The 18,078-nt window shown below is 62.9% G+C and overlaps 2 protein-coding genes across 2 annotated transcripts; both read right to left on the reverse strand.

Annotated features, from left to right (window-relative positions):
• Positions 1-3,649: 3,649 nt before the first annotated feature.
• On the reverse strand, positions 3,650-8,409 carry SF3B4 (splicing factor 3b subunit 4). Its single transcript, XM_080634957.1, has 6 exons — positions 8,324-8,409; positions 7,856-7,984; positions 7,145-7,687; positions 6,489-6,683; positions 4,537-4,707; positions 3,650-4,136 (listed from the first exon to the last, which is right to left on the reverse strand). The coding sequence occupies exons 1-6, from the start codon at positions 8,355-8,357 to the stop codon at positions 3,952-3,954; spliced, it is 1,257 nt and encodes a 418-aa protein (XP_080491083.1). The 5' UTR covers positions 8,358-8,409; the 3' UTR covers positions 3,650-3,951.
• Positions 8,410-10,566: 2,157 nt separating this feature from the next.
• On the reverse strand, positions 10,567-17,553 carry MTMR11 (myotubularin related protein 11; the record flags this gene model as incomplete). The annotated part of the gene is made up of 15 exons (XM_080634864.1): positions 10,567-10,650; positions 12,720-12,956; positions 13,598-13,774; positions 14,134-14,304; positions 14,391-14,566; positions 14,638-14,708; positions 14,872-14,935; positions 15,010-15,131; positions 15,213-15,301; positions 15,386-15,473; positions 15,580-15,824; positions 15,932-16,074; positions 16,145-16,220; positions 16,866-16,978; positions 17,055-17,553. 15 exons carry the CDS (start codon positions 17,551-17,553, stop codon positions 10,567-10,569), a joined length of 2,355 nt encoding a protein of 784 aa, XP_080490990.1.
• Positions 17,554-18,078: the final 525 nt, after the last annotated feature.

Here is an 18,078-nt window from a genome sequence, read left to right on the forward strand (position 1 = left end):
ATGTGACCCCCAAGCTCAGATCCATGCCAGGGATCCCCCTGCGGATGCCATGGGGAGGCTTCCAGAAGGGATCTGGCTGTGGGTTGTGTTTGGTGGGAGCTGAACCAGGCACCCCAGGGCAGAGCTGGGGGCACCCTGAGCACCTTCGGGAAGGAAAAGGGCATCCGGATACATCCCAGAGGCTTTATCCTGGTGCCCTGCACCCCATTCCCAGCCCTCCAAGGCCAAGGGCAGGCAGAGCATCCCCTGAGCATCCTGGCTCTCCGGTCCCACAGACCCGCGGGTGTGGGGCACAGCAGGAGCTGAGCCATAGGGCAGGGGATGCAGCCGGCACCGCGCGTCCTTCCCTCCCCGAGCCAGGCAAATCCGTGGCTATAATTAGCCCGGATGGGAGCCCCCAGCGGCTCTGCGCACCCGGGGCCGGTGCTGCGGCACGGCACGGCCCCAGCTCCCCAGTGGAGCCCTGCGGGTGCTTCGGAGCAGCATCAATCCATCCATAACCCCCTGCCCTCTCCGCTCCGGCTGGCCGGGAGCAGCCCTTTCCCTGTCCACATCCCAGGGAGCCCGTCCCGGATCCCCTCCTTGGGTTCAACCCATAGACCCCCAAGGCCCCTGGAAGGAGCTGGTTGATGGCCAAGGTCATTTTGCTCCATGCCATTTGCAGGTCCCTGCGGTGCTTCCCGATGCTGGTCTATGGATCGGGATGCGTAAGGAGCCGGCAAAAGGAAGAGGAGAGCGGAGAGAGGCCGGATACCCACTGAGGAAGAGGATGGACCAGGGAGCAAGGTCACAGCTTGGCCCCGTGATGGGCAGAGCTGGAGCAGTCACCACCAGCCTGAGCCAAGGTTATGGGGCTCTGGACCACGCATCCATGCAGAGCATCCGATGGATGCACAGAACCTCCCCGGGGGGGGCCTCACGCTGGGCTCCGTGTCCTCCCCTCCTCAGCCTTTCCCAGAACATGGCGACAAGGGAGAAGAGTTTTAAATCACCCATGTCCAAGGTCATCTCCCAACACCCCCCCAGGATTGACTCCCCAAAGCCACCACATTAAACATCCATCCCTGCGCTGAAATCCCTATCCCCATCAGCAGCGATTCCCGGCCCTCCGGCGGCGCGGGAAGGGCTAAGGAGAGGCTGTTCAACACGCATGGAAAAAGACATGAGCAAGGCTGGAGGCAAGGTTTTCCAGGACAAAATGGCCACAGCAAGTGGGAAGGAGAAGCTGAATCCCTGATCCATCAGATGCCGGCTCCCAGGATGCTAATGGAGAGCAGTGGGAAGAGGAGGGGGATCTGCCTGATAAAAGGAATTTCTTTCTCTCCTTACCTCTCTCTGCTCCAGCCCTTCTTCCGGAGGCTGCCTCCTGTGCGGCAAGAAAGGATGCTCCAGGAGGAGGAAGGATGCTCCAGGAGGAGGAAGGATGCTGTGACAGAGGAAGGATGCTCTGACAGAGGAAGGAAAAGCTGCTCCAAGAGGGATCCAGCAAAGAAACAGCTCCCGGGTCCCGTGTTAACGCCGCAGCCTCCGAGCGCTGGGAGAGTCCATTGCAAGAGCCCAGGGAAGGGAGGGAGGCGGTGGGGAGGGCTGTGCTGCAGCACTGCGCCGGGGAGGGGGGGACAGCGGCAGGATGGGGGGGTCCCCCCTCGCCTCGGCTCCCGACTGGAGGCAGTGGGAGGGAGAAGCCTCCCCCGGGGTGCCCACGCTCCCAGGGAGCTCCCTTGGGAATGGGGTTCCCGTGCTGGAGCCGCGGGGTCCGAGTGGTGACAGGCAACAGTGGTTAATGGAGGGGGGGCTACAAGGAGCTGCCCCAATCCCAGTTGCCCTCCGCAGGGATTCACGTGGGATTCGGGATCGCTCGCCCCCCCCCTATGGCGACCGCAGCGCAGGCTGGAACATCTGAGTCACGGGCTCCTCGGGGCTGGATTCGGATGGATCGGGATCAAATCCTCACTGCCAGAGCCGGGCGCTCCGCAGGGACAGGGCACAAATGCCTCCAGCATCGGAGGGGGTTGAGAGGGGGGTGAGGAGGAGCGTGGTTATTGCAGGGAGGGATGGGGGACAGAAACCTGGAGAGGGGCTTGGGACAAGGGATGCAGGGACAGGCCAAGGGGAATGGCTTGAACCTGCCCGAGGGGAGACTGAGATGAGCTCTTAGGCAGAAGCTCTTCCCTGGGAGGGTGCTGGGACTCTGGAATGGGTTGAATGGAAAAGCTTTGGCTGCCCCATCCCTGGCAGTGTTCACGGGGCTTGGAGCACCCTGCTCCAGTGGAAGGGGTCCCTGCTCATGGATGAGCTTTAAGCTTCCTTCCCACAAACCATTCCATGGTGATTCTATGGCCCAAACCAACCCTGGTTTAACCCTGGGTCGCCTGCTGCCAGTGGGAAATCGGGATCCTGAGCCTCGTCCTCTTGCCTCCCACATGCAATGAGTTGAGCTGGTCTCAGCCTCCGGGACATTACACACAGACGTGTGTGATTCGGGCACTGGTTTCACTGTGCCCGGGTTGTGCATCCCTTAAGGAGAGGATGAGGGGCAGTGTCCTGGAGGCCAAAGCCGGGCTGGGACAGCGGGAATTCGGGTCTCAAACCAGGCAGATGGGGCCAGGGACCAGCCCACACCAGCGGCACCAGCACAGGGACTGGAAACCGAGGCATAACTGAGCTCCCGTTGGGAACAGCCCCCCGGGGGGGACGCAGGAGAGGCTGATGCTGTGTCCCTGCCGCAGCCGGGCCTCATCACGCACCCCAGCACGGAGCCTCATTGGCCTGGGCTGCACTGGTGAGCGCAGCTCCCCCGCGGCCCCCCAGGCCTGTCAGGCTGTGACTCATGTGCCACATTGTCACCAGGGTCCCCCTCCCTGCTGTGTCTGAGCAGCCGGAGCTCAGGCTTTAATGGGCATCACTGGAGCAAAATGCATGGTGGCAGGGACAGGGAATGGCTCTTTCCTGTCCTGAGGGCCTCCAATCGTGTTGGATTTGCCACGGGGATAAACCCAGGAGCATCGGGGAGCTCAGCATCGTGGCAATCACAGACTGCACCCAGCCTCCATGCCCACATCTTAGGCCAAGCTGGACTCTTCCCGGTTTCCTGACTGGAAACAACTGAGGGTTACAGATGTCGTCACTTCCTCCCAGCCTGTCCGGACCATGGGAATCCCCCTCCTCTAACAGGAAAAACAAGGATTTATGCTTGGAATGGCCTCAGGCTGACAAAGATGAGCTCTTAGGCAGAAGCTCTTCCTTGTGACGGCGGTGGGACACCAGAAGAGGTTGAACAGAGAAGCTGCCCCATCCCTGGCAGTGTTCAAGGCCAGGCTGGATGGGGCTTGGAGCAAGCTGCTCCAGTGGAAGGTGTCCCTGCCTGTGGAACTGGATGAGCTTTAAGGTAAATTCCAACCCAAACCACTCTGGGATTCGACACCAGAGCAGCTGAGATCAGTGCAGAGCCCTTCCAGCTCATCTCGAGATCCTTCAGTGCCTCTTCATGTGCCAAAGGCAATGGGAGCAGGAGCAATGGAGCTCTCCCACTTCCCAGCACCAGGCACTGGGTATCTCTGGCCATCACTTACCACATGTGGCTGCTCCTGAGCCAGCAGCTTCTCAGTGCCAGACAGGCAGAGCCCCCTCCTGCTCTCAGAGCCCCTGCTTCAGAGAACACTTTATTTGTAAAGGGGAGCTCGCTGCTTTACATAGAAAAGCCCCAAATCCTCCTCAAAGCACCGTGAAGTAGCTTCAGGGTTGGGAGAAGTGGGAAAGGAAGGAAAATGAACACTAGAAAAACCCACGGGGAACAAGATGTGGAGAGGGAAAGGCAGAGGCAGGAGGTGGGACCGGGGGGGCCCCCCCTGCCCCTCCTGGGTGAGGAAGTGTTCGCCCGGGGAGGAATGAAAGCTTGAGGACACATGGAGGAGGGCCCCCAGCAGGGAGGGGGCCTCGTCACAGCCACGCTCAGGGCAGGGGACCCCTCAAGGGTCCCCGTGGGGGCACCCCAGGGGGCCTCTGTGCAGGCCGGGGGGGCAGGGGGACCCTCTGGTAGCCGTAGGGTGGTGGGCGAGGGGGGCCGTTGTAGCCGTGGGGAGGCATCAGCGGAGGAGGCCCACGCATGCCATGGTGGGGCATGGGGCCCGGGTGACCTGTGGGGACAGAGCAGAGGAGTTAAGCACCATGGGGAGACATGGAACAGCCAATCCCCCCAAAGCCCAGGCAGGGGTGCCCATGGTTTGGGCCAGTATTCCCCCTCTACAAACAGATCCTGGAGGAGTCTCCCCGAGGATCCCACAGGTCTGAGGAATCCTTCCTGCTGCTATCCCAATGTGAGCTGGGGGGGACATCACCATAGTGCAGATCCCCACGTCACAACGGGCACAGGGAATGCCCTGGGACACCCTGGCTTAGCAGGTCTTGCTCCAGGACACCTCTGGATGGCATCACCTCCTTCCCATCCACCCACATTGAGCTCGGAACGATGGGCACCAAGCACTGATCCCACCCATAGCAAAGCACCCACACCACCTCCTGCAGGCACCCACTTACCCATGGGCGACCCAAAATGAGGTCCTCGGGGTGGCATGCCCATGGGTGGGGGCCCAGGGTGCGGCATGCCAGGCGGGGGCCGGGGTGGGGGCTGGCCTCCGGAGCCCGGGGGGCCTGGGTGGTGCTGGGCCATCCCTGGCGGTCCATGGTGCACTTGCATGGGAGGGATTCCTGTGGGAATAACACATTAAGGGATGCCCGCGGCAAGGGCAGAAGCTTAGAGCAGCTCCCAGTGCCTAAAGGGGCTATAAGGCGGCTAGAGAGAGGCTTTGGACAAGGGATGGAGGGATGGGATGAGGAGGAACGGCTTCCAACTGGAAGAGGGAAGAGTTAGAGAAGATCTTGGGAAGGTCTTTGCCATGTGGGTGGTGGGACACTGGAATGGGTTGAAGGGAGAAGCTGTGGCTGCTCCATCCCTGGCAGTGTTCAAGGCCAGGTGGGACACGGGCTTAAGGCAAGTTGCTCCAGTGGAAGGGGTCCCTGCCCATGGCACAGGTTGGAGCTGGAGGAGCTTTAAGGTCCCTTCCAACTCAAACCATTCCATTGAAAAGGAGGTTAAAGAGGAGGAAGTGCAAAACTCCCCCACAGGAGGCAACAGACGCAGTAAACGCCACTTGGATGTCATTGTGTGTGGTGACACCCAGTGTGGCGTGGCCCTGGGATGGGGCTCCGGAAGGAATCGCTTCCCTCAAGGACTCGGGGCAGGCTCCCTGCACTTGAAGCTTGCTCTGCTCCGAGCACAGAAACCTGGCTCCCCCAAACCTACTTCTCTATTCCTTTCCTCCCATTCAAACCCAACCAACCACAGCTGCTTCTTCCCCTCTCCTCAGATGCTCATCGTGGCTCCGCAAGGCCTGGGTGTGGAAATGCCCCCTCAGTCTTCCCTCTGCCGGGTGTAATTGGCTCCTCTAAAGCCTGGAAATCCCTTTTGTAATCGGGAATGAGCAGCAGCCATCTGGTCGCTCACAAAGTCACAGCCACCAGCACACAAAGCCCCCTAATCAGCCAGGGGGGGAGAAGGGCCCGGCGCAGGGCTGGGTTCAGAGCAGGCAGGATTGATGCAAAGAAACCCCAAATTAAACTGCCAATTCCATTTGCATCTAAACCCAGAGCCTCCACGTCCACACTGCTCGTTCCCCGGGAATACAGGGCTAAAAATGGCAGGAAACCCAAGAAACATTCTGTGCTCGTGTCTGGAATTAGCCTGGCGGAGCTGCAGACTGCGAGAAGGTTCCCACTTACTGGAATTAATTCAACACCAGAGGAAAACGAGGAAGATTTGGAGCTTTGTCCAGGATGATAACAAAGGGGTTGGGGTTTGCGGGCCAAGGATTTGGGATTCCTGGGGTTTTGAAGGACCCAAACAGTACCCAAGCCCTTCAACACCTGCACCAGACCCTGCCCTCCTGCATCCTGCACCTTCACAGCGCAAGGAAACTCCTGTCTTGACCCAAGTGGATGCTTCCCAGCAAGGCACAACTTCCTAAATCACCAAAGAGCTTCCCAAATCCTGCTGGGCCCCTGCTCCAGGCTCTTTTTAAACACAGTTTAGAACACCCAGCAGAGGATTCCAGAATCCTATGCAGCCTCTCCCTGTTCCTCCGCCAGGCTGCAGAGAGCAGCATCCTGCGGGAGAATGTGGAGTTGGGAGCCCTAAAAACGATCCCATTTTACACAAGGGGAAACTCAGGGACACAAAAGGAGGGGAGGGGGATTGGGAGGAGGACTTATCCCACTCCCAAGAACTGGGGATGTGGTGGAGATTTAGATGGAGAAGGCTCAGAGGGGACCTGATCGCTCCCTACAGCTGCCTGACAGGAGGATGGAGCCAGGAGGGGGCTGGGCTCTGCTCCCAAGGGATGGGACAAGAGGAGATGGCCTCAAGCTGCACCAGGGGAGGTTTAGGTTGGACACTGGGAAGAGTTTATCCATGTAAAGGTGCTCAGGCTTACCTGGATGGTGCAATCCACCCGGAGGGAAGGGGTGCGGGTGAGGTGGGTGCCCTGCGGTGGGGGCAGCCCCTGAGGGAGGACCGGGGGCACCGGCGCCGGGTGGCATGGGAGGAGGTGGCATGGCAGGAGGCATCCCGGGAGGCATCGCTCCAGGGGGAGGCACCGGAGGCGGGAATGATCCTGGGGGCGGGAGACCTGGGAAAAGAAACAGCAGGAACGTGGTGAAGTGGAAAGAGCAACGCAAAAAGTGGTGATAATAATTCACCAGCAGCTCCACACGAGGCAACAACAACAAAGCTGGGGCTGCTCAGCCTGGAGAAGCTGTGGAGACCTCAGAGCAGCTCCCAGGGTCTGAAGGAGGCTGAAAGGATGCTGGACAGGGACCTTCATCAGGGACTGGAGCGACAGGACAAGGAGTGATGGGTTCAGACTGAAACAGGGGGGATTCAGGTTGCAAATAAGGAAGAAGCGAGGGTGCTGGGACACTGGAATGTGAAGCTGTGGCTGCCCCATCCGTGGCAGTGTTCAAGGCCAGGTTGGACAGGGCTTGGAGCAAGCTGCTCTAGTGGAAGGTGTCCCTGCCCGTGGCAGGGGTCGGAACTGGATGAGCTTAAGCTCCATTCCAACCTAACCCATTCTACCCACCATTTACCCACCTGGAGGGGTGACGCCGGGTCCCAGCGTGGTGACAACAGGGGTGGGGACGGAGGGAGGAGGAGGAGCATCAGCAAAGAGCTGATGGGGCCGATCCGCCTGCGAGAGTGGGTTCTGCGCTGCCAGCAGGCGCTCGGCGGCCGAGCCGTGCCGCTCGCCCTTGGAATCCTTCTTGAAGGCGTAGGACACGGTGATGGGCCTGTTGCAGAGGTACTGTCCATTCATGGCCTCGATGGCAGCATCTGAGGCATCAAAGCTGGCGAAGTTGATGAAGGCGTAACCCTTGGAGTTGCCCGTGTCGGGGTCTCGCATGATCTTGGGTGTCTGCAGGATGACCCCGAAGGCGCTGAAGGTGTCGTAGAGCAGCTTCTCATCGATCTCAGGGTCCAGGTTGCCAATGAAGATGTTGGCCCCCACGTCCAGGTTTTTGTTGTGGGCTGAGGCTTTGTTCACTCGGATGGGCTTCCCATACAGCTTGATCATGTTCATGATCTTAATGGCATAATCCGCGTCCTCCTCGCTGAGGAATTCCACAAAGCCATAGCCTGCAATGAGCCCCAAGGCAGAGCTTGAGGAGAGCTTCCAAAGCTGCTTGAGTGAGGGGTGAGGAGCCCCAAACCCCCCTTAAGGGGAGATGATCCCCCCCCCCCCCGGTCCCTTCACCTCCCTCCCCCAGGAACCTCCTCCCCGCCCGCAGTGTTTCTGGATCTCACCTTGGTGCTGCCCCGTGACCCGGTCTTTGGGCATGTGGGTGTTGACCACGGGTCCTGCCTGGAGGAAGAGCTCCCAGAGCAGCGGCTCGCTCACCTTCTCGTCCAGCCCCCCCACGTACACCGTGGCGTCTGCACAGGCGGGAAGCAAACCCCGGTGAGCCCGGGAGCACCCGAGGGGGGCTGAGGCTGAGAGCACCCAAGGCCCCCCCTCAACCCTCAGTCCCCGCTGTGCCCCCCTTCTCCCTAAGGAAACCCGGACCGCTCCATCCCAGCTCCCGTTACCGCACGTATCCCACCGCCCGCCTTGTGCCCGGCCTGGCCAAGGCTCCCCGTGCGCACAGGCACCGCAGAGCTCCTCGCAAACATCCCCTCCCGGCCCCTCACCTCCCCGACCCCCCATAGACGCCCCGGTCCCTCACAGACCCCACCCCAGCCCCATCTCGGCGCCTCGCCCCCCCCCGCGCTCACCCTGGTTCCGCTCCGAGATCGGCCCCGCCGCCATCTTTCCCCCCTTCCCGCTCCCGCCCTCGCGGTGCCGCCGCCGTCACGTAACGGCGCCGCACGCCGTGACGTCACCCGCGGGCGCCAGCCCCGCCCCTCCCTCCCCTTCCCCTACTCCGCCTGCGGCCGGGAGGTGACGTCACGGCAGCGCGCGGGGAAGGCGCGGCGGCCATGTTGGGTGTGGGCGCGCGGCTCTGTCGCGATAGCGCCTGTCGTGAGCAGCGGCGATGGCGCCCTCAGTGCCGGGGATCCCAATGCTGAGGGATCCCTGTGCTGAGGGACCCCGGTGCTGAGGGATCCCGGTGCTGAGGGACCCCGGTGCTGAGGGACCCCGGTGTTGAGGGATCCCAATGCTGAGGGATCCCAATGCTGAGAGATCCCGGTGCTGAGGGATCCCAATGCTGAGGGATCCCGGTGCTGTGGGATCCCGGTGCTGAGGGATCTCAATGCTGAGGGATCCCGGTGCTGAGGGATCTCAATGCTGAGGGATCCCAGTGCTGAGGGATCTCAATGCTGAGGGATCCCGGTGCTGAGGGATCTCAATGCTGAGGGATCCCGGTGCTGAGGGATCTCAATGCTGAGGGATCCCGGTGCTGAGGGATCCCGGTGCTGAGGGACCCCGGTGCTGAGGGATCCCGGTGCTGAGGGATCCCGGTGCTGAGGGATCTCAATGCTGAGGGATCCCAGTGCTGAGGGATCTCAATGCTGAGGGATCCCGGTGCTGAGGGATCTCAATGCTGAGGGATCCCAGTGCTGAGGGATCTCAATGCTGAGGGATCCCGGTGCTGAGGGATCTCAATGCTGAGGGATCCCGGTGCTGAGGGATCTCGGTGCTGAGGGATCTCAATGCTGAGGGATCCCGGTGCTGAGGGATCTCAATGCTGAGGGATCCCGGTGCTGAGGGATCTCAATGCTGAGGGATCCCGGTGCTGAGGGATCCCGGTGCTGAGGGATCCCGGTGCTGAGGGACCCCGGTGCTGAGGGATCCCGGTGCTGAGGGACCCCAGTGCTGAGGGATCCCTGTGCTGAGGGATCCCTGTGCTGAGGGACCCCGGTGCTGAGGGATCCCGGTGCTGAGGGACCCCGGTGCTGAGGGACCCCGGTGTTGAGGGATCCCAATGCTGAGGGATCCCAATGCTGAGAGATCCCGGTGCTGAGGGATCTCAATGCTGAGGGATCCCGGTGCTGAGGGATCTCGGTGCTGAGGGATCTCAATGCTGAGGGATCCCGGTGCTGAGGGATCTCAATGCTGAGGGATCCCGGTGCTGAGGGATCCCGGTGCTGAGGGATCCCGGTGCTGAGGGACCCCGGTGCTGAGGGATCCCGGTGCTGAGGGACCCCAGTGCTGAGGGATCCCTGTGCTGAGGGACCCCTGTGCTGAGGGACCCCAGTGCTGAGGGATCCCTGTGCTGAGGGATCTCAATGCTGAGGGATCCCGGTGCTGAGGGATCTCAATGCTGAGGGATCCCAGTGCTGAGGGATCTCAATGCTGAGGGATCCCGGTGCTGAGGGATCTCAATGCTGAGGGATCCCGGTGCTGAGGGATCTCGGTGCTGAGGGATCTCAATGCTGAGGGATCCCGGTGCTGAGGGATCCCGGTGCTGAGGGATCTCAATGCTGAGGGATCCCGGTGCTGAGGGATCTCAATGCTGAGGGATCCCAGTGCTGAGGGATCTCAGTGCTGAGGGATCCCAGTGCTGAGGGATCCCAATGCTGAGGGATCCCGGTGCTGAGGGATCCCAATGCTGAGGGATCCCGGTGCTGAGGGATCTCAATGCTGAGGGATCCTGGTGCTGAGGGATCTCAATGCTGAGGGATCCCGGTGCTGAGGGATCCCGGTGCTGAGGGACCCCGGTGCTGAGGGATCCCGGTGCTGAGGGATCCTGCTGCCAAGACATCGCAGTGATGGGGGTTTGCAATCCCCAGGGAATCCCATTGCTGGGAGATCCCAGAGCCAACGGGTCCCAATACGAGGGGAAGCCCCAAGCTGGGGAGCCCAGTGCTGGGGGATCCCCTCCCCGCAGCCCTCGCAGCCCCCCCGCGCTCTGACGGCCTCCGGACGGGCGCATCCAGCCCTGAGCAGCCGAAGCTCCGTGGAGGTAGCAGGAATTTAATGGGAGGCCGGGATCCACTGCGTGCTGCGGGATCCCCCCCGGCGTCCTCCCCATGGCGGGGGCCCATTCCCGAGGTCCCATCCCGGATCCATGGCCTCAGGCAGTGAGGGCGCTGAGCCGGGCCTGCAGCAGCAGCAGCTCCTCCGCCAGCCCGGCCGGAGACGGAGCGAAGCGTCCGCGCTGCGGGAGACAGGGAGGCCCATGGGGAGGGGGGCACACGGAGAGCGGGATGTGGGGTGGGATGAACGGATATGGGGTGGGATGAACGGACATGGGGTGGGATGAACGGACATGGGGTGGGATGGATGGATATGGGGTGGGATGGATGGATATGGGGTGGGATGAACGGACATGGGGTGGGATGGATGGATATGGGGTGGGATGGATGGATATGGGGTGGGGTGAACGGACATGGGGTGGGATGGATGGATATGGGGTGGGATGAACGGACATGGGGTGGGATGAACGGACATGGGGTGGGATGGATGGATATGGGGTGGGGTGAACGGACATGGGGTGGGATGGATGGATATGGGGTGGGATGAACGGACATGGGGTGGGATGAACGGACATGGGGTGGGATGGATGGATATGGGGTGGGGTGAACGGACATGGGGTGGGATGGATGGATATGGGGTGGGATGAACGGACATGGGGTGGGATGGATGGATATGGGGTGGGATGAACGGACATGGGGTGGGATGGATGGATATGGGGTGGGATGAACGGACATGGGGTGGGATGGATGGATATGGGGTGGGATGAACGGACATGGGGTGGGATGGATGGATATGGGGTGGGGTGAACGGATATGGGGTGGGATGGATGGATATGGGGTGGGATGAACGGACATGGGGTGGGATGGACGGATATGGGGTGGGGTGAACGGATATGGGGTGGGATGGACGGATATGGGGTTGGGTGGGTGGATATGGGGTTGAATGGATGGACATGGGGTTGGATGGATGGGTAAGGGTTGGATGGATGGATATGGGGTTGAGTGGATGGACAGAGGTTTGGATGGGTGGATATGGGGTTGGATGGAGGGGTAAGGGTTGGATGGATGGACATGGGGTCAGGAAGGATGAACATTGGGTTGTATGGATCGATGTAGGGTTGGGTGGATGGATGGATGGATAAGGGTTGGATGGATGGATGTAGGGTTGGATGAACAAATGTGCAGTTGGATGGATGGATATGGGGTTGAATGAATAGATATGGGGTTGGATGGATGGATATGGGATTGGATGGATGGACGTGGGGTTGGATGAATGGATATGGGGTTGGATGGATGGACATGGGGTTGGATGGATGGATACAGGGTTGAATGGATGGATAAGGGATTGTCTTATAGATACAGGGCTGGCTAGCTGGATGGATAAGGGTTGGATGGATGGAGGTGGGGTTGAATGAGTGGATAAGGGTTGGATGGATGGATGGATGGATGGATGGATGGATGGATGGATGGGTAAGGGTTGGATGGATGGATAAGGGTTGGATGGATGGAGGTGGGGTTGAATGAGTGGATAAGGGTTGGATGGATGTATTGATAAGGGTTGGATGGATGGACATGGGGTTGGATGGATGGGTAAGGATTGGATGGATGGACATGGGTTTGGATGGATGGATAAGGTTTGGATGGATTGATAAGATTTGGATGGATGGACATGGGGTTGGATGGATGGATAAGGTTTGGATGGATTGATAAGAGTTGGATGGATGGATAAGAGTTGGATGGATGAACATGGGGTTGGATGGATGGGTAAGGGTTGGATGGACGGACATGGGGTTGGATGGATGGATGTGGGGTTGGATGGATGGATAAGGGTTGGATGGATGGACATGGGGTTGGATGGATGGATAAGGGTTGGATGGACGGATACGGGTTGGATGGATGGATAAGGGTTGGATGGATGGACATGGGGTTGGATGGATGGATAAGGGTTGGATGGATGGACATGAGGTTGGATGGATGGGTAAGGGTTGGATGGACGGATACGGGTTGGATGGATGGATAAGGGTTGGATGGATGGACATGGGGTTGGATGGATGGATAAGGGTTGGATGGGTGGACATGGGGTTGGATGGATGGATAAGGGTTGGATGGATGGACATGGGGTTGGATGGATGGATAAGGGTTGGATGGATGGACATGGGGTTGGATGGATGGATAAGGGTTGGATGGATGGACATGGGGTTGGGGGTGGACATGCGGCTGGGCCGTGTCCCCGTCCCCCCGTGCGCGGTACCTGAGCCTCGGGCAGCCCCCGCAGGTAGCAGCGTGCCCAGAGCCGCACAGAGGGGCCCGCGGCGCAGGGCAGCAGCAGCCCCGGGGGGGGCCGCCCGCCCCCCGGCTCCCCCAGGCTCTCCAGGGAATGGCGCGGGGGGGGGCGGCCGCTCCTCCAGGGCAGGGGCTGGGCTGACAGCGCGCCCTTGGTCAGCACGAACACGGGCCCGGGCCCCGCGCCCGGCCAGGGGCTGTCAGGCTGGGAACAGAGCGGGAATAGGGATCAGGGCGGGAAAGGCGGAGGGAGGGGGGAATGGGGGAGAAACCCGGGATGGGGCAACTTTGGGGGGGCACATGGCACCAGGAAGGGGTTCAAGGCCAGGGTGGAGAGGGCTTGGAGCAACCTGCTCTAGTGGAAGGATGGATGGACATGGAGTTGGATGGATGGACATGTGGTTGGATGGACGGACATGGGGTCCTGGTGGATGGACATGGGGTTGGATGGGTGGATGTGGGGTTGGATGGATGGACATGGGGTTGGATGGATGGACATGGGGTTGGATGGATGGACATGGAGTTGGATGGATGGACATGTGGTTGGATGGACGGACATGGGGTCCTGGTGGATGGACATGGGGTTGGATGGGTGGATGTGGGGTTGGATGGATGGACATGGGGTTGGATGGATGGACGTGGCGTTGGATGGATGGACATCGGGTTGGATGGCAGGGGTTGGAGCTGGATGAGCTTTAGGGTCCCTTGGTCCCAACCCATTGTAGGATTCCATGATTCCACGCAGAGCACCCCAGATCAACCAGGAGAGCGGGATGGGGGTGTCTCACGCAGCACGTGGGTGCCCTCCCCATAGAGCAGCCCCCCCAGAGCCGAGCCCTGACTCACGCTGGGCTGGGGCTCTGCAGTGCTGGGGGTTCCCAAGGCAGCTCCCGCTGGGTTCCGGAAGCGCTCCCGCTGCTGCCGGCTGTAGCGCAGGCCCCATTCCCAGACCTCCGGTAGCACCGCGGCACGGGGCTCCCGCCCCCCGCTCACCAGGCGGTAGCTCTGGCTGCGGGACCGGTGCTGCGGGAGCAGGGGGGAAACAGGAGCTTGAGGTGGGAGCAGTCCCCAAGTGGGGAAACTGAGGCACAGAGGGATCCAAGCGGGATCCATCTCTGAACCCAAACCTATCCCTGAACCCAACCAAGCACAATGGGGAGGATCCATCTCTGAACCCAAACCTATCCCTAAACCTGGCCAAGTACAATGGGAAGGATCCACCTCCAAACCCATCCCTAAGCCCCGACAAGCAGGGTGGGAAGGATCCATCTCTGAACCTAAACCCATCCCTAAACCCATCCGAGCGGGATGGGAAGGATCCACCTCCGAGCCCATCCCTGCACCCCGTTCCTGGGGCCATGGATGTGGTGCCCCCCCCTCACCGGGCTGCCGTGGCCCCGCTGCCGCTGGCAGCTGAAGAGGAAGGTGCTGAAGTAGGGGGTGAAGCTGCTGTCGTGCAGGGCCAGCAGATAGGCCTCGGTGAAGCCGAACGCCGCCGGGAATTGCCGCACCAGCTGCCATGTGCAGTCCAGGAACAGCAGGAAAACGGGAGCCTGGGAATGGGGGGACCCACATTGGTCACCCACCCCCCCCTCCGGTGACAGGGATGGGTGACGGGATGCGGGGGGGGGGGTCTCACCTCCTCCCAGGGGCTGTCACAACGGAGGAGCCCCAGCCGGTGGGGAAAGGGGTGTCCGGCTGCCACCCATTCCCGCTGGAGCAGGCTCTGGAAGCCGGGAAGGGTGCGGGAATGGGGGTCCCCCAGGAGCTGCACCAGCGAGGCCAGCAGGCAGTTCAGGTCCCGGTCCGACGGCTCTGGGGAGGGGTGAGGTGATGGGGGGGTCCCCACCAGTGTCCCCCCATGCCGGGGCTCCCCATGGCGCTACCTTGCAGGAGCACGGAGCAGCGTCTCCCCGCCAGCAGCGACGCCACCTCCACGGCTTTCCTCAAGCAGCTCCTTAGGGATGGAAAGGGGGGGTCAGGGCACCCCAAAATGGGTCCCTATGGGCACTGTGATCGCCCCACAGACACCAGTTTTGGGGGTGGACACGCTCCATCCATCGTGTTTTGAGTGCACACCCCAAGAGCTGAAGCCCTCCCAATCGCCATCACCCCCTCACCGGACATGGTCCAGCCACCGCGTCCCCTCCAGCGCCGAGAGCCACTTCTCCTCCGCCGCGGCGCCTGGACGGGATGGGGGGGTCAGGACCCCCATGGTCGGGGCTGGGGGGTCCCCGCCGTGTCCCCCCCCCGCTCACCGGGCAGGCAGAGCGCCCGCAGCTTGAGGTGTGCGAGCTGGACGTCGGCCGGGCCGGGCAGCTCCGCGGTGCGCACCAGCACGCAGGGCCCGCGGCCCCCCAGCAGCAGCGCCTCCAGGCACCTGCGGTGGGGCACAGGGACCCCCAGGTGGGGACGGGTTTGGGGGGAGCAACCCCAGGACCCCCCCCCCGTCGGGACTCACCTCGCGTCCTCGCTGCCCGGCTCCGACCCCGCGTGGAAGCCGGCGGCTCTGAGCAGGGCGCTGCCGCCCGGGTGGTGCCAGCAGAGGCGCTGTGGGGCGAACACGGGGACCCCCCCATTGTTACCCCCAAACCCCTTCCCAACACCCCCCCAGCGCCCCCCCGCCGCACTCACGGGCACCCGGCGCTCCTCGAAGTGCGCGAAAATCCGCTTGAGGTCGTGGTCCAGGAGCCCGCTGGGCACCCACAGGTACCGGGGGAGGCTGCGGGTGTCCCCCCCGTCCCGTTTTGAGTGGCGGAGGGCGGGTTGGGTGCTCCTGTCCCGCCCCTGGTTTGGGGTCACAGCGTGAGCGTGTCCCCAGCACGCACCTTGGGGCCATGTCGAAGCGCTCATTGACGGCGCTCACCCTCCAGCCCGCGGCTCCCTGGCGCTTCAGCTCCTTCTCCCAGTCCCGCAGGCTCTCGAAGAGCAGCGTGGCAGAGGAGCCGTCCTCGTCCTCATCCTCCTCATCCTCATCCTCGTCCTCCTCCTCCGGCCGGGCTCCATCACATCCCTCACCTGCATCCCCCAACCACGCAGCTGCCTCCCGCGCCTGGGCAATGGCGTTGGCGACCTGCAAAGAGCAAGAATGGGGTTGAGCCCCTCAAAACCTCTGCCCTGGAGGCTGTGGAGCACCCCAGGAACCTCCCCCCCCCCCCCACCGCATCCCACCCTGCTCACCCGGAACGCCTGCGGAGCCAACCCGTTCTCATGGAAGTAGAAGCGGAGGAGGCGGAAATCCCGGCAGAAGAGGGCCAGTTCCTCTGGGATGAACTTGAGCGTGGAGGTGCCCGTCAGCACCTTGGGCTTGGTGAAGCTGCTGGCTGGGAGGGGGTGAGACGGTGTCAGTGCGCGCTGAGACCTGCCCAACTCATCGCACGGGGCCGCCGTTACCTGCCACCAGCTTGCGGATGCAGGGAAGCGCCACCTCGTGCTCGCTGGGCAGGAAGGGACGGGAGAAGCCGGGGGCCTGCGGGAGAGCGGGGAGAGCTGGATGCTGCCCCTTGGGAAGGGCGAAGGGGCAGGACCCGGACCCGGACCCCGCTGCCCTGTCCCGGCTGGTGCTGAGCCCTTGACCCCCCCCACCGCGTCCTGCAGAGAGGAGTTCCCCGGGTGAACGCAGTGATTCTGCTGCCGGTGAGGATGGATGGGGTGGGATGGGGCTGGGATGGGGTCAGGATGGGGTCAGGATGGGGTCAGGATGGGGTAGGGAAGCTGTGGGATGGGGTCCGGGATAGGGCTGGGATAGGGATGAAGCACGATGGGGGTTGGGGGTCCCTCGGGCCGGGGCGGGGCGCGGGTGGCAACACGGGGACCTGTTCCCTGTCCCTTTCTCGTTCCCTTGTTCCGTTCCCGGTCCCTGTCCCGTTCCTTGTCCCGTTCCCTTTCACTGTCCCGTTCCCTGTTCCGTTCCCGTTCCCTGTCCCATTCCTTGTCCCGTTCCCTGTTCCGTTCCCGTTCCCTGTCCCATTCCTTGTCCCGTTCCCTGTTCCGTTCCCGTTCCCTGTCCCATTCCTTGTCCCGTTCCCTGTTCCGTTCCCGTTCCCTGTCCCGTTCCCTGTCCCGTTCCCTGTTCCGTTCCCGTTCCTTGTCCCGTTCCCGGTCCCGGCCGCACCTGCGCGGGCACGAACGCGACGCGCCGGTTGGTGCAAAGCAGCGTCCCGGGGACGGAGCCGTCGCTGCCGCAGCGCTGCCGGGCGCCCGCCGCCTCCTCCAGCACCAGCTCCCCTGCGGGGAAGGCCGCTGGGTGCGGGGGGGCCCGGGGACGCTCCGGACCCCCCGCACCCCGCGGCCCCGGCCCTACCTGGGAGGCCGAGGAACGCCGGGCGGCGGCTGCTCATGGCACAGGGACTTTGCCCGGGCGGGCCCGGAGAGGCGGCGGCGGCGGCAGCGGAGCAGCCCCGGGGCCCCGAGCGCTGCCGCCCGCCCCGGCCCCGGCTCCCGTCCCGGCCTCCCGCCCTCCCCGCCCGGGTCCCGGCGGGGCGGAGCGGCGGCGGCGGCAGAAGGGCAGCGCTGCCCGCACCCTGCCCGCTCGCTCCCTGCCCGCACCCTGCTTGGCCCCAGCCCTCACCCGGACCGCTCCCTGCCCGCACCCAGACAGTTCCCTGCCCACTCCCTGCCCGCACCCTGCTTGGACCCGGCCCGCTCCCTGCCCGCACCCCGTCCACAAAGTGTGAAGAGCCCCGGGCCTCCGGCAGCCCGAAAGGATGGGATTGGAGGGGGATCCCATAGCCCAGGGCACCCCTCAAGGGATGGATGGTGCGGGATGGGGTACGCACAGCACCCAGCACCCTGTAGGACATGGATAGTGCAGGTTGGGGTGCATACAGCTCCCAGCACCCCACAAGAGATGAATGGTGCTGGAGGGGGATGGACGGTTCAGGCTGGGGTGCATCCACCAGCCCCAGGCCTCCAGGAGGGTTGGATGCTGTGGGATGGGGTCCACCCAGCACCCACAAGTGATGGTGCCCACCAGGGCTCCCCCCGCGGCCTCTCCTCGGGACGCGCCGCTCCGTGACTCAGCGCCCAGGAACGGTTTCTCCTCCCAGCCCGGAAACAGCCGCGGCCACCGGCGCCGCGCCAGGGCCGAGCCCCGCTCCCGACGGCCCCGACCTGCGGCCACCCCCAGCGCCGCGGAGCCCCCAGAGCGCCCCCAGACCCCGCGGGCTCAGCTCCTGCTGCGCAACACGGGGTAAACCCCGGCTGGAAGCAGGAAACCCCAGCGTCAGGCGCGGGTTTGAGTGCGTTTAAGCCCGGGTTGTCTGGGGCAGCCCAGTTTCCTCCTGCAGGAAGCAGGAGCATCCCAAAGGAGCGTGGCCGCGCGTTTG

Source organism: Psittacula echo (genome assembly GCF_963264785.1).
Source record: "Psittacula echo genome assembly, chromosome: 26".
NCBI lineage: Eukaryota > Metazoa > Chordata > Aves > Psittaciformes > Psittacidae > Psittacula > Psittacula echo.